Raw genomic sequence first — 16,974 nt, forward strand, 5'->3', positions numbered from 1 at the left:
AGGTACCATTTTACAAAGCAAATTAAAAACTGTGGGCAAATTGTGAAATTTCAAACACCTCTGTTTCTACAGTGCATAAATTTCCATGGTTACCAAGCAGAAAAAAAATGAATAAATTTTAAGAATGAGTTCCAAGAACAAAATTTTCTAGGGCACTACTAGAAAACATCATGTAACTGTCTATATTCCTGAGTAAAGGTTCACGTTATGCTAGTTAAATGTGAATAAATAAAATAATCAGATTTTCCTCTTACCATCAAAAACCCACACCAAGCCAAAAGCTTGTGTTATCTGCTATGTTTTACTCCAGTTTAACCCTCTGCACTACAAGCACTGGTCAACTGGTTGGTATCATCTTTCCACTGTGTATTACTGCCCCCCTTCCCCTTCAGTGAAAGTTCACTGACTAAAAAGGATAACCAGTTACCAAGCAGCTATCGCTGTAAGTATGTTTTATGGTTACATTGCTAGAAATTGTGAGCAAAGATCTGCAGGTAGTTGATCTGCATGTTGACCAACAAATTTCCAGCAAGCAGGCAACATCCTTCATAACGCTACATATATTCATGCACAAATAATCTTTTCTTTAGAAGTAACTCAAGTTTTATTAAATTCATTTTTCACTTGTGTTCCAAACAAAGCATCTTCAGGGGCTGTTGGATGCTATACGGATGCATACGGATGTAAGCAACTCAAAAAGAGTAGCTCTTGTGTTGCTCTTCCTTTTTTTTCCCCTCAAGTATTTCAAAGCATCAAAATAATAGCAGATAAACCAATCTTGGTTTAACTGCACTCATTTTTAAGTCCACTTGCCACAAAAGTACTTTGTTCCAGCCCTTACATTAACAAAACCATACACGATCCCAAGTACTTGCGTTGGAATCAGTAACTTCACAGCTGTCAGAGTAAATCAGCAAAACAGCTCATCTCTTTGCAAGATTTGAGAATCCGACACATCACAACACTGACATGTCTCCCACAGAACATATTTCAATATTCATTTTCAGTATTTAGGGGAAGGGGTTGCCTTTCCTATCCAAGCAGTAGATGTTCATTTACAACCTCAAATAGCAGAGACCAATTTTCTGAATAAGGAAGTCTTACATAAATAAACATATTTCACAATTCAGCACATCAAGTGAATAAGTTTTTGTTTGCCTTAGGATTAGGGTAGGAAAAAGTAGGTAAGAGCGCTTGATACCATTCTGATAATGAATGGGACTGCAGAGGAAAACTGGTTAAAGTCAGTGCTTATTTTGACAAAAAAGTAGATACAATATTCACACACTGTACATTAAAAAAACACACACACACACACAAAACACTAAATAAGAGTTCCTAATGAGCTGTAGTACATGACAGCAACTACAATGAATAAAGGAAAGCACCAAAACCATTAGGTTACAAAACTGCCCTTAATAACCTTGATAGTCAAAGATGTGACATTCACGCTTGCACACTTTGGTCAACAACAGCAATATCAAGCAGCAGCTCTTAGAAGAACTAACAACAGATAATTATATAAACAATTTGAGATGTAAGCTAAAACACAAGGAGAAGAAAATCTTACTGGTTATATATATATACATACATATATATATGTAAGAATCATAACAGAAAGTAGAGTAAGCCACAGTTCAACAGAGATGCAAGATTACAATGTACAAAATACCCTTTCCTCTGGAAGCAACCTGAATTTTATTCAACTAATTTTTTGCTCATACTCCAAATTAAGTACCCTGAGGGACTGTTCCCCAGAAGGATGCATTTTAAGAACTATGTCAAAGCAGCAACTTGTGCTGCTTTTTCTTTCTTCAGATACTTCACATGTGAGCCAGAACCAACATGAACCCAGCTCAACACCTAAGAAGTTACCCTATTCTATTGTCAGTAGCAAACTGGTAACGAGAAATTTTTGCAAGGAAGATGCCTTCAAACCAACAAGACACATTTAGGAACACATATGTTTCTAGCACCTAATCATTGCACTCTTCCATTTTCTACACAGTCTCTTCAGCAGTAGGAATAATTGCTTCCTGAGGTCTTTCTCCACAACCATATGTATTAAGAGGAAAATGCATGCCATGCTTACTGCCAGTACTGACATGCCTCTAGATTTCTCATCTGTCTTATCACTTCCTTCTTATCCTTCAGACCAGTATATCTGGTCATGATAAATGCAGACCTGTACCTTTCTCTACATAATGAGCTTCTAAGTTCAGTCAGCCCAAATGTACAGAAGGTCTTCAGCTTCAAGACCCCTTTGTTATATGTTCTGTTACCGCATAATGGCAACCTTCAGTCAACTCGGCTTTGCTCTGATATAGCTCCCTATTTCTCAATTGCTAAAGTTTCAAATATACTTCTGTGAACTGGCTGTCCCTTGCGCTTAGAAGACTGTCGCAATACACACAGCAAAGATATTTATACTCTGTCCCTTCACCCTTACTCCTGAAACACTCCTGCCAGTGCCTCCAATCTCGACAACAACTCAGCAGAGGCTATCAGCATCGCTCACACTCCTTGTACTGCTCCATCTGTACACACATATGGGGACTACTATCTTAAGAGCGTAAATTTCAGGATCAGCAAATACTTCTTCATTTTCAGTACTGAAAGCACTAACTCAACTGTGGACTTGGTGCTACTAGGAGGATTAAGCATCTTGCTAGCAAAACACCACAACAGCATCTCTCTTGCCAAGGAATGTTCTGCTGTTAAAAACGAAACAAACCCTAAATCAAAGAAAATGAAAAACAAGGACTCTGAAAGGCAAACAGTTTTTTCATTCTTAACAAAAAATAAAAAAATAAAAATCTATCTGGAACTTTCCTAGAGGAAAGAAAAAAAAAGTAAGCCAATCGTATTTGCAATTGAAGAACACATATGACCATTTCATCACTTTCACCTTATCTTGACCACCCTTTACAAAGGGGGCATCTGATTTCATCCACTTAAAGGGTGTAGACACTGCTGCAGCAAAGACAACCGCAAAGGTGCACTGAACAGTAGAAGTAACTTCACTGGGAAATGTTTACAGCAAAGACAATATAATCCTCCTCACAGGAAGCAAAAAAGACATTCACCTTTCACTAGACAGAAGTACTCTTCTGATTTGCAGACTATTTCAACGGGGAACTGATGCTTGGTACAAGTTGCAGTTATTAATTTTTATTTTCAATGTACCTGGGAGCCTGGATGTCAAGCTGGGTGTAACATACAGATGCAAACAGTGGAATAAAGTCTGTAAGAAATGTATTCCCTTAAAATCATTCAGTCTTAACACAATAAAAAAGGGGGAAAAAAAAGTAAACACTTAAGCAGCAAAATTTGAGATTGATATAGCCGACTTCCACAAATCTTAATTCCTGTGGAAGCTACCACACAACTGTAAGAGACACAGAAAAAAACCAGGAAAAATCCAGCACTGGTGATGGTGACCAGAGACTTTCTGACTCTTAACTTGAGTCTTCTTCATCCACAGAATAACGCAGCCATGTGATGCCAGCAACACAGTAGGGCTGCAGGCTCACCCCTCCTCAGAGGAGCAGTCCCGTAGGGGCAGCTGCCAGTAGGGAGCTGACACAGCCCCCTATCTAGCTCATGGCTCCACGCGCCTGCGGCAACATGGATGGGGGCTGGACTGTCCCTCCAGGTCAGCCTGCCCAGAGCTATACTTCAGTGGCCATGATACTGTAACGCAGGTCTTCATAATTTATGGACAAAGTTCTGATAGCTTGTCTTACAGCCATTACTGTATATTGTTGTATGTAACAATACTGCATATTGTTGTAATATATACACTGAGGAAATGATGGCAATGCTTTCCTTTTCGGGGATGATGACCTCAAAACATTTGTATGAGATAACTACATGCAAACTGATATTAGATAAGGCAGTGGCATGGCTCCTCCCACTTTTTGGCTCATGCCTTCTACAAAAGTGAAATCTTCATAAAAGCAGACCTTTAAATTTGTAGGACAAGGTAAAACTATGCAGACACACACACAAAGAAACTCTGTATACATTATTATCTGTTTTTTCTTTATAAGCGATCTTCAACCCTCTCAAGTCATTTTTCAAAGCTCCAGATTATCTGCTTGAAACGATATGGCACCACTGCAAAACAATTATATTCGAGCTTTTTGAAAACCATTTTCAAACGACATCTTTTTCTAAAGAAATGAATGTACATAGTTTAAAATTTAGGTACAACTTCGGATAATATTTCAAGCAAGAATAACGTACTCCATAATTCCATTAATTCGAAGTGCTTTACAGCAGTCACGGTGTTTTTGGAAAGCAACCACCTGCCTGACAAGTTCACTGCACCCGTTAAAATATCTCATTTTAAATGACACTCTCCTCCCCTACTTCCATGCACGACTGGAACTATTCTGCTATCCCATCATTTAGAAAGAATAAAGACCAAAGAAGGATAAGCCGGTTCAGATGAAGAACAACAAAAGCCAGTTCAGACTTCTAGGTGATAATTATAATAATTTCAGAAGGCCTTTTTGATTTGTACCAATTCAGAGAAAATAATTTATTATGAATGGCACAGAAAAATAAGTGAAGCGACACATAGAGCATACAATTATAGAATTCTCCATATCGGATTCTATGCCCTATTCAACGATTTGGAACACTTATTTCTAAAAGAAAGCTTGAAAATAGAATTTCAAATGCTAAATACCAATTATGCAAAGCAAAATGTTTAATAAAACTGCTAATCTTTAAGACAGGTCATTTTTAGAATCCACAGTAAATCGATCACAGAAACAAAGGGCTCTGTAGTCGATGCAGCTCTGCAGACAAGAAAGGGAAACCTGGTAGATTTTTTCCTGACTGTGAAGACAGAACAAAAAATAGTGCCAAAGGTAATAGAAAAGACTTACCATTCATGCTGAAAAGCTAATTTTCAGAAACATATTGCTCCTAATATTAATCCAATAACTGCTGGAGTATGTTAATCTCTACAAAAATCAGTGCTTCAATCTTGAAACACAACTATACACTAACTGGAAAGAGCAAGCACACAGAATCCAGAGAGCTTCTCTTCCTTACAAGCTCCTTGTGATGCGAAAATCTGCGAAGCACAAGATAGCAGTAGTAAAACAAAATCAATATTCAGCACACGGATATTTGGTTTTGCTCATTAACTACTTCTGCTCTGACCAGTGCTACCTATTCATGTCTAAAGCAACTCAAAATGGCAGGGCGAAAAAAGCATGCAAACACCAGGAGGTTTTTAAGATGTTCTCAATTATATCAAGCACTGGTTGTTTCCATGGCAACCTTAGACCAGAATTATCTGTTGACTTGCACCCAACTAGTAGTTATTGTAAAGCTTTAATCAATTTGCACAATGTATTCTGCACATTATTTCATATTTCAGATGTAATTTTTCTTCTACGTATATCTAGCAATTATTCAGCTAAATTTCTGGAAGAAATTCCACTGTATCTGAAGTACATTGACATGTTGAATCAGCCAGAGACCAGATAGAATTCCTATTCACCATCCACCCATTTGCAACTTATAGACTACGAGAATCTGAAGATGATAAAAAGATGCAAGTAGTGCCTCTCCCAACCATGCCTGTTATTCCAAGTTGTTAAGACGTTTTCTTATTTTGCACAGATTTGTAAAATATTGTATTGTAAAATAGCAGCTTAAGAGTAAAGAGATTCTCACTGATCTCGCTGTCTCTACAACCAACACCAAGCAGCCTCATTCTCCTTTCTGACTCCACTTCAGTCTTTCAAAGAACAACAGACTACTAGGAAAACAAAACAAAGCAATCCACAAAATTAATCAAAACTTGGGTTTCACATAGCTGCAACCAGTCACATTCCAGACATCTGAAACTCAGAGAGAAGAGTGGCATTCCGCTGCCTACCATCACATATCTCTTTTGCCCTGTGCAGCACACCTGACATATGTAGGTCACTCTGAAAGTAATGCCTCCTGTTTATTTCCATGGAAACTACAACAGATGCAAAGAGCACAATAATACTGTTTGACAGAGCAAATTCTCAGCTACAGAACACTATTTTTCAGCACAGACACCACTGTTAGTTATGCATTTTCACCAGTGATAAATGAGAACCAGCACGCTGCACTCCTAACAATCTGCACCAGCAGAAGTGACCCACTGTTGCTGTCACCACTGCTGAAATGCACCACCCACCACCTCACTGTGCTCACAGTGAGCTCACTGTTTGGCCTCCATAAACGTTCAGCGAGTGTCAATGAATGTCAGTGGATGCCTTTTTTTCCCTCATGGAGGAATTCAGTGACACCACTTTGCTTCATATGCACTTCCACATCAGACTGCCCCTCTGCTGCCATCTGTCACGTGGCAACAACATCTAATGGGATACTGATGGGAAGGTTTGACCTCTACTGCCATCCCCATCAACATCTGCCTCTGACATTGTGGGCCAACACAATAAAATAGGAGGCATCACTTTCACAGCAGCCTTCGTACATTAACTAAGAATCCAAGACATATTTGAAATATCATGTTCTATAGATAACAAAATAACAAAACCAAGGCATTAAATACGTTTCAAAATCAATCACTAAAAACCCCTGAGGCTGCAGAGCACACGTCAGGGTAGTCTAAGCCACAGTAGTAGCTGACTGGCAGCACGTTAGCAAGGAATCCACCTGACAGCAAGCAGCTCCTTCACCTTCAGTAAACACAGAGCATCAGCAGTAGCTGCTTGTACAAGGACATACACAGAAACAGACCTGTTACTATACTGCATTACAGAAGGTGTTAATATATTAATTTTCTTTTTTATCAATTCAACTTCAAACTTAGAACTACAACAAAAATCTGAAAAGTTATTTTCCAAACTTTTTTCAGGAATTCAAGAGTGTTTTTACCTTAAATTTAGGATTAATTCACACTAAATATCTGCTATTTAATTTTACCACAAATTTAAAATTCCGTAAGTTGCAGTTATATGCATAGATGAGTTGTGATGTTATTTGTTTTACAGAGATATTTGAGTATTCTCATTTCTAAAATTGCTTATTCATTAAACTTTGTGAAATTAATCTACAGCCTGAATTCAGTGATCCAGTGCAATTCTACAACACTAACTTGTCAGGGAAAAAAAAAAACACACACAACCCTAAAACCTTCTCTCTTCCATATTTCCTTTGCAATGTTACAAAGAATTTTAAGGGATGATGCATTTTCCCAGCAATACAGTTATAAGTCAGTGCAGCCAGCAGCAGACAGAAAGGCTACTTCCCTCTGCTCTTCCTTCTCTATCACTCTTTGAGGCACAGTGGTAGTGAAGTCAGAACCCTGATATGTAGATGCAGGCCATATCTACCAAGAGTTTCTTTAATTTTTTAGCAATGTACACATTGAAAACAAAGATACAGGATAAATACTCAGAATGTCACCCTGAGACCAAAGCTAAACAATCAACCAATATTCAGCTACCTGTTTTCCTCAGAAAAATTACATCCCACCACTGTGCTTAATTACTTAAAACAGCAGTGACATTAACAGGACTTTTCACTATGTTTATCATCTGAATACAAGTCAGTCCATTTCCTCATTGAGCATGTCAGACAAGGAAGCTGGCCTTAAATAGAGGGGAAAAAATAGTAGAGACGAACAGGTCAACATTTGCAAATGTCAGTAGGTCAGTAACATATTTTTTCCTCCATGTTACATAAACAGAAGCGCTTCAGTGTTATTCTTTTTTTCAAACAGTTATTTACATAAAGAGCTTCTACATGAACAGAAGTAAGCATCTATTTTTACCAAGTGGAAAATACTTTGGAAAAGTGGAAACTAAAGAATTTATGCACTTTCATCATTTACCTTCCCAGCTAAACTATTCCATCCTCTTCCATCTCATTTTGGAGACCTAGATTTAGTCTATTTTAGGTCGATGCATTAACACTTTTTGTTTCCATGTTTACTGCCTATCCTCTGAGAGCAGACTCACTCCCAGCTCATATACAGTTTCAAATTGAAAGCAGGGATACGTGCAAATGCTGCTTTTCTTCATGCTAACACTAGCGTTAAGCATTTCAAATAAGGCCTATTTTCAATTGAAATAACAGTGCTATCCTAAATCTATCAATGAACCTGAAATCTGGAACAAAATTATCATCAATTACCATATTGTAACATTTTAAAATGAGTATTTAACCACAGGGATAATAATTGCCTTGAAAAATAATGCATTGCTTAAAAAAAAAAGTCAATTCACCTACATTGTGCTATTTCTGAATTTTCCCTTTTATTAGCCAAGACACAATCAAGAAAAAAATTTAGTCCATATAAATGCATATAGTCAATTGTTCATTAATTATTAAGAAATTAAAGCTAATGACATCCAGCATTCCCATATTAACACATCACAACTGAAAATAAACACAATTTTATATTGTTTACCACTGTACAGACCATTCTGATATACTGTACAAAATAAAAAAGCCCCATAATTTGAAATTTAATCTGTGCAGCCACGTCTGTACAATCCAAAATTTAAACATTAAAGTTTTCAACAAGGTTTTTCTTTCTGCTGAACTAGTAGATTTAATTTGAAACTAAAGGAAGTAATTTAGCAGTATACACTGGAGTGAAGGCTTGCTAAAACAAGTCACGTGTGCTTTAACAGAACAAGACCAGTCAAATCCTCCTGCCAGCCACCCAGCCCACGAAACTATTCCCCACTTCCCTGTGCATGATCCAATTTCTTATTCTTCAAATTAATAACTTATGGTAATGAATTGTAAAATTGCCCCTGGAATGCATCTCAGATCGTATTCAATTGCAAACATGCAAGTTCTTCAACTGCCGTGCACACTCAAGAGAGAATATCTGTAAAATAAACAACAAAAAAGTCCCACTTACTTGATTTGTCCCATAGGACAGCAAGTTCAGAGAAGTGGTGGCTCTCATTTTGCAGAGCCACTCTCTGTTCATGCGCACCGCCCTTTGAATGCCTATGGAAAAGGCGATTAGCAAAACCTTCCAGTCTCTGCAGTGCAGTCGCTGTCCCGGTACACTGAGCACAAGGTACCTCCTTCTGAGCTGCCATCTATACACACTGGCAACTTTCAGAAAGTCAAAACAGAAAATATCTGAAAGGACAAGTCACAAGCACTTAGAGCTATGCATGTGTCAAACTTCCTGTGTGCAGTGTTTTCTAACCACTGCTCAGTTCTACTTCCTGTTAAGAAAAGCTCTATAATGGTATAATGTTTTATACCGTTAAAAAGTCTCTTTTCCTGATAATTGAAAAAAATTCTGTAGGAAAACACCAGCAATAACTGCTGAAGCTTCTTTGCATGGCTTTTTAACACATCGCATATTTCACACTACAATATAAGTTTTATACTAAAATACCATAAACAACTTGTTCAGAAGTAAAGATCAGAAGCCAGATATGTATACATATTTTTAAATTACCACAGCCACGCCTCAAAAAAGAAAAGTGACTATTCTGCAGTCCTTCCCATTTAGGAAGATCGAGTGCTAACACCAGCACCGCAAACACAACCGGCTGTAATCTAACCATTAACAATCCCATGTTTTCAATTAACTTTCTAAGCAAGGGGGTTGCTTGCAAAAACTACTGAAGAAACTATTATCACTGAAAATATATTATCTCTCTCTACTTTGATAAAAATAATTTTGAAGTTGAATTCCATTGTAACGTATAAGCAAGAGTGTAGGAAAGCTGCTTTAGCAGGGGGCAGAATTTGATGATCTCTAGAGATCCCCTACAACTACCCTGCCAACCCCTACAATTCTGAGATATTTGTCCATACTGGGCTCTACTTACTCCACAAATTAACCGAATTATTTTCACTTTTTCAGTAACAAGCTACCAGAACACTCTGCATTGACAGACCCTTACCTAGTAGCTCATTCACCCTCCCAGTCCCAGAGGCAGCTCCCAGAGTCACTGTCTCCTGAAATTACTTATGTTAAAGTGCACGCGTTGTGGAATTACATATGGAGGATTTTTCATACACAAGAAATCTGAATATTTTCAACTGCAGGGTAAGTCCAGAAAGCATCATTCTTACTGGCTCAGAACACTGGGTATATAAATTGAAAGTGGCATTAAATGTTATATTAATATTTAAATTATGTAATTTTGCACGCTTACAATGAGTAATACTAAAAACTTGTGTTTGTGAAAGTGGAAACATACTGGGAGACCTGCCCAATGTATATCTTCAGCACAGATAGGATGTAGTTTCTTAAAATTTAGGACTATTCTTAAATAAGATTGAAATAACTTTTCACAATCTCTCTCCTCTCTTATAGTCAACATGTGCTGACAATATATCTCTTATTTTTCACCACCATACTTCTCACTAAATAGTTTTCAAGTGTCAGCTGATACCCATCCTTGGACATTACATAACTATTTCATAACAGCTCTGTGTTTTCAGATAGGACGACAAAGCAACTTATAACAATGATGAAACAGTAAAAATGCTGAAGGACAGACTTCACAGATTTGGCCACCTTCCTGATAATGGTCACTTACAGAGTTGTTACCTCCACAGAGCAGCTTACATTTCTAGACTGCACAAAGCACAGAAATGCCCTTGCTTCCAAGGTCTAGATATGCTCTGGATTTTTATACTCCTTTTCTCCAGCATCTGTTCTAAACCTAGGAGCAGCTGTTTAAGTGCTAACACTTTTCATATGGTTTTGCAAAACTGGATAGGACCACATTGTCTTGTGGGTGACCAGGCTCCTCTCTCATCAGATCCTGGTGCTGCAACTTCCACTGGACCCTAGCACACACAGCAGGTCCTTTTCTACCTTAAGCTTTCCTGGCTTTTCCCTGTTTCGTCTCAGATCAGTGCTGATTTTCACAACGCCTCCCAGGTTCCAGGCTAAACTGCCAGAAAAAAGAACTAGCGATGACCATGGGGATTAGTCTGCCCCACTGAGGGCACAAATAGGCAAAGTGAGTATCTTATATAACACATATAATCGACCAAGTAGTGATATATGGAAGCTGGCATAGCATTACTCTAAGAAATATTTACATCAGTACATCTGCCTCCCCTCCTGGTGAACATTCTGGGGCTGGAAAGAGCCCCTGCAGAACTGCCCAGCCACGCTCCCCAAGAAGCTCACAGTGAGTCTCTGCACATCCAAGGAATCCTTCCAAGAGACTTCCTTGTTTTCTCTCACCTTTGCTATTTTCTCCAGTAAATCAAGCCACCTACCATGGAGGTGTGTTCATCTTGCCTTTTTCCTCTCTCCTGATTCTGTGCCTTTTTTTCATAGCAATGTAGCTGTATCTTTCACACATTTCGTTTCCCTGGTCACAGAAAAGGTAACCTACAAAATTCACATCACTTCACATTATGTATGTCACAAGTCTACCTACCCTGTGGCATCAGATGAAGATACGTGAGAGCTGCCTGAGAGCATCTCTGTCCGCTGAAGTTCAGCATTTTGAATGCACCCAAATGGCTAACCTGGGCACCTGAATCAAGTGCCAAAAACAGAAAGCAGAAATCGCAGTCGTCTGAGACCACAGCGGTGAACTGGTTTAAGTGAAACAGGTTATCAACAAGGGATTATTAAAAGATACTCAGGAGAGAACCTGGATTTGCCAGAATTTTAATATCTCACTTCTCTCCTCCTTGCAGCCAAAAATCAATGCTGACATATTAAGAATTTCCTTTAGGCAGAATTTTTTTTTTCACTTCTCTCTAGCCACTACGCCATGGCAATATTTTGAAATACATTTTTTTAAAGAAAGATTCAGCTATGAATATGAATATTACATGTGTAAATTATGGTACTTTGATAAACAGCATTTCAGTAAAAGTTCTTAAGGTATCCTCCCAACATAAGGACGGTCATAGAAACAGACCAGGATTGTGGCGCTGCAATGTGAAAAAGGCAACACAATCATTTACACTTTTCCTGATGGTCAATCCATAAAGCCAGTGTGCACTTCCCATCAGTTGATGCCCAGAGTACATATTTCAGCCGCAGGTAAAAAAGCGCAGCAGTATAACCCAGTCAGACTTCCAGCTTCTCACTGAAAATGAGTCAAAAATAACGTAGCTAGATGGACTATTTCTTTTTTAATAATCTCTGCTGCCACATCATTCCTCAGTTTCTACAAAGCAATTCCACCCTACCAATCAAGCCTTAAAAATTAACCATTAAGGAAGAGCATCCTCCTTTCCCCCAAGAACCTAGAAATGGCTGAGTAACACCATTGTGTGTACATTCTGGCACTAACTGAATACAGAAAAACACATTACAATTTTAAAATGTTTAATATGTCCCCCAAGTAAAGTTACTGTGAAATCTCTGAATTTTAAGGTAGTACAAAATGGAATAATATTAAACACTACAGCACAACTATAAGCCTTCAAGATGTTTCTATTTTAGTCCTGTGAATCAATGCCACAGAACTGAAACTCCCTTACATTGTATCAGAACTAGAAAACCTTCCCATTGTTTAATGAAGGCTGATTACGAATATCTTACAATCAAAAACACATAGGAATTTTTAAGACAATGAACTATATTCCTTGACAGAGCCTTGAAAAATGGGTCTATGATGTAAAATAAATTTCAGATCACTTACAGGTAATATTTAGGTCTTAATTCTAATCCTGCAATTTAATGTTTTCCTGATTACTTATAAAACTGAGTCCACTTGCCTGTTTAAGCATGTTCTACTACTTCCTAAGAAAATATTATTTCCTAGCTTCTTTTAAAAATATTTTAAATTAATCATTCTCCTTTTCAGCACTGGCCTTCATCCACAAGTAAAGAAGACATATTGTGACATTTCTTGCATATTTACTTTGTTCATAATTATGGAAAAACTACTTAAAGAAGCCTCATGCATGAACAATAAGGATTTTTTTTCTCTAAATGTTAAAGACAGTTTATTTGTTTGCTTTTAAAATAGTTTGCTTGATAAAGTACATCTTTTGCTTTACGCATAAGTTATTTCTAACACTCAAAGTCTAACTTTATTATTAACAAGAATGAGCAATTACTTGACACACAGTTAGCAAGGGCTCCTCCATTTATAAGACCTTGTGGATTTTGCTGAATTTTGCAGGTCTCCCACTGACCAATACATTATTTATAAGTTGACAAAGCCAACATATTTTAAAAAGATAAAATATTTTACTGTCTCATTTTGAATTTCAAAATACAACCTTTTATATTTATTGAAGAGCTCTACAATTTATTAAAGGATATGTAGTAAAGAAACTGGAGTGTTTTGTGACATATGCATGATCTTTTCCCAGTTATATAAAGCTCAAAAGAAAAGGACATAAAACAAAGTACACAGAAAGTCATTCAGTAACTAAAAAACTGCAAGATTTTTACGAGAAATTATGTTATTAAATGCAATTCATACTAACTCCTGCCAGGCATGCATATTTCAAAAAAGAATTATGGGTAGAGAAGAGGCAGAAAAAAGGCTTCCTGAAAAAGCAGATGTATTTTGATTTCCACTGTACATCCAGCACTATGTCACTAGCTTGCATTTCTTTTTAAATGTATGAAAGGAAGTGCACTATTTGCTAATATCTTACAGATTTAATGGCTTTCCACTTTGAAACAGAGAATTTACAAAATGTATATCAGCAAAATAAACACAACTAATAACTGTTAAACAAACGTGAAAATTCACCCACCCACACAGCCTTAGCGTAGGTTCACACGCACATTTTTTCTAAAAAAAAAAATTAACCCCTATTAGAAAGTCCTTCTGTAAGCATTACCAAAGCTGGGACTGCAGCACTTCTATAAATAGGACTGCCAAGAGGAAGTTGTTGCTATGGAAATGCTGGTCATATTTCTATTTTGACTCAGTAGACCTCTACTGGCATCTACTGTACACAAACTTAATTGCAGCAGACATCTTCCATCTATCACTGGGAAGCATAAATTAAGGGCTGCATGGCCAAACAATATCATTTACTCTTTTTCCATGGCAATATAAAAGGAAGAAAAACAACAAACTGAATGCAAAGAGAAGAAAAAAAATGAAAAAGTCAAACACTACTTGTATTTTGCATCTTATTTTTTAATAGGTAAACTATAAATTCTCCCACTGTCAGTTTTCTTGTCAAAATTTGACAAATTCATCATCCAAGTCAACACAATTTTTCTCTTGCATATACCATGGCAGCAGATCAAGCTTCCTCCTTTTTACCAGCACATATCCATGTTATTTTGAAATGAAATACCTTGTAGTCATAATTCCAAATCTAGTCCTCTTAAGTAGAGGTCAGAGAACTCTCTCATCACATGTCAAATCTTCCACAAAACTGACCAATTTGCTGTAAAAGATGGCCATGAGTACCAAAGAGATTCATATTTCTCCCTTTCTAACATGGCTCCTTGCTCTCCTGACAGCTTCCTTTGAGATGATGTGGTCACTGGTGCTTGTGGTCTGCACTCATCAGTAGCAGTCACATTGCTAGACAGTTTCAGAATACGAATAAAGATTACACAACAACTTTGTAAAAGATCTTTACTAATCTTTGTTTCACCTTTGAAATATCTGCTTTTACGTAAGTACAAGAAATCTTATGAACTTTCAGAAACCTTATTTGTAAACCTGCTTATTAGTCAAATAAAGTTCCTGAATTAGAAGAAACACTCTAAAAACGTGGACATTTAACTACATATCTGACTGGGTTGAAGGAAAAACTTCTTGCCCAAATTCTGAGAGATCTCAGGTTGAAAGAACAATGCTAAAGATCAGTCTCTCAAACAACCAGAAGTAGTTCCAGAAGCCTGGAGTTAGCCACTTCTTTGCCACCTAAGAGATATACCCGTGTTTGAAGACTCCTGTTCAGGACAAATTAAAAATTATGCATCTGAGTCAAGAGTGTAAGGAGTGCCGAAGGTAACAACGAATGATTAAAACTGAGAGGCCTAGGGAGGGTTACGTTTAGAGCTCATTCTTGGTATGGGACAATGAAAGGAAAGTAGAGAAGGGACAGTAGTAACGTGCTTACCAGAGCTAACATCTTGCATATTAAAATTCTTGATGCAATAACAACTACACTCTACTAATCATATTCTGTACTGTACAGTAAAAGACAAGGATAATAAATACTAGAGGAACTACAGTTATTTTAATATCTCTTTCAGGAAGCTTACACGCATTTTAGATCATTCGCTAAAGGAAAACAAAACAAAACAAAAAAGAACCCCCCAGATTCCATTTTGAGCTAAATACTTAAAGTTACTTCATCAGGAGGAATGACGCTTTTTCATAAGGTGAAAGAGTACTGAATGCAAATTAAAAGACAATAGTGGCCTTCATTAAGTGCAGTCTAAAGTACAAAACATTTGGTCATGTGATATGCAGAGACAAACACCTTTACTCATATTAGAAATGGACTCTGCATTCCTCCACCTGATGGCTAGCCTACAGACACCACCGCAGAGCCTTCTGGCCTCTCCACTCCCACCAGCCAGCTCAACATCAGATATTCTATAGAAGAAGGGAAAGAATGAACCAGTATACCTCTACCGCTAACCTCCATATCAGCTGGAGTGAACAACTAGCATTACATTCCCTACAAGCAGAGAGGATGCTGCTGGATCCTATGTAATAGGCTGCAGAATGTGCAAGAAGGTATATCAAAGTTTGTTAAATATTCTCAACACATCCTTGTGTTAAGAAAGTAGAATCCTAGTTACGAGAACACGTATTAACAAACAGACATCACAAATATAGCTCAGACATCAGGATTTCTCTGTATTTTTAAGTTACTAATACTGGATTTGAGAAATTTCATGTGTCTGCATTTAAATGCAGAATCAAATGTTCTTTGCTGGAGTAGGATCAAACCAAGTGTGAAGGATCAACACTGGGTTACTGAACAATACATTTTAGAAGTACTAAATCATTCATGTGTTGTATAAACAAATAACTGATTTTTCAGAAGGTAAATATAATGCACACTATCATCTTTCTAATTATAGGCTATATTTACTAATGAGGTAGCAAAAAAGTGCACCGATAGTATTTTGTTCCAGCTGTGTCACATATTCATTTATAAATCATAATTTATAACCAGTCGGTTTTATGCAAGGTGAGTTTATTTATTAGTAGTCTAGATATATCCCTAAATAGCATCTGTACTTAAATATAACAGAAATCAATTATGATCCAAAAAATAATTACTTAAAAAGAAACATTCTCTGTTGCTGTTTACAAAATGTTCTGGCTACCAGTAAGCAAACAGGCATTTTATTTCTCAGTAATTACTATCCTTTCCACAGTAAAAGCCAAAAGAACTAAAGTTTAGACAGATAACTTGAAATTGAGCTCACTTTTTATTATAAGACACACCTGCCAGTAGGAGAAACAGCAAGGTGACCTTTCACTTTTATACTTACTAAGAATGAAAAAAATAGATTACAACAAATACTTTTAATTTATTCTAATACTTGTTTAAAGCACAGGGAGGCAGAAGGCACTTTTCAAGATGGAAATTTTATAACACTAAGTGTATACCTGATTCTTCCTGTAAGTTTGTCAAGATGCTATTTTACTTGTTCTTCAAAGAATATTTAGAGTACTTAATAGAATTTTAAGAATAACAAGAATTCATAAGACAACACAGAACTTGGAAAAAATCTTTAGAAGCGAGTATGGATAAAATACTCTCCACAAAAATCAAGCAACTTGTACTGCTTGTCAGTTTACCTGACAGACGGTAAAAAGGAGTTCCTTAAAACAGTATCCTCAAGAAGCCACAGCCTTGCGATTGTATTTTTATTCTCCTTGTAAAATTAAATACAATTGCTGTGTGTTCCTGTATCTAACTTTAATTTGCTTTTAAGAGAAAATAGAAGCAAGCAATAATTAAGAAGCCATCCTGCAAATCATTTTATCTCATGCTGTGATAAGCCAGCAAGAGCAGCTTCTTGCAATAGCACATCTCACA

At 37.0% G+C, this 16,974-nt stretch overlaps 1 protein-coding gene across 6 annotated transcripts in view; it reads right to left on the reverse strand.

Annotated features, from left to right (window-relative positions):
* Nucleotides 1-16,974, reverse strand: part of PRKACB (protein kinase cAMP-activated catalytic subunit beta) — a 67,515-nt gene that overhangs the window by 25,361 nt on the left and 25,180 nt on the right. For 2 of the 6 annotated variants that reach the window (XM_021405644.1, XM_021405643.1), the window contains exon 1: nt 8,897-9,116. The exons of 2 other annotated variants lie outside the window; for them this stretch is intronic. In XM_021405644.1, coding sequence (XP_021261319.1) covers nt 8,897-9,083 — 187 coding nt within the window. In that variant the 5' untranslated portion in view covers nt 9,084-9,116. Of the gene's footprint in view, nt 1-4,898; nt 4,921-8,896; nt 9,117-16,974 lie in introns of those variants that run through there. 2 more of the 6 variants (XM_021405648.1, XM_021405647.1) reach the window with 1 other exon arrangement.

The sequence above is a fragment of the Numida meleagris genome, chromosome 7 (genome assembly GCF_002078875.1).
Source record: "Numida meleagris isolate 19003 breed g44 Domestic line chromosome 7, NumMel1.0, whole genome shotgun sequence".
Taxonomy (NCBI): domain Eukaryota; kingdom Metazoa; phylum Chordata; class Aves; order Galliformes; family Numididae; genus Numida; species Numida meleagris.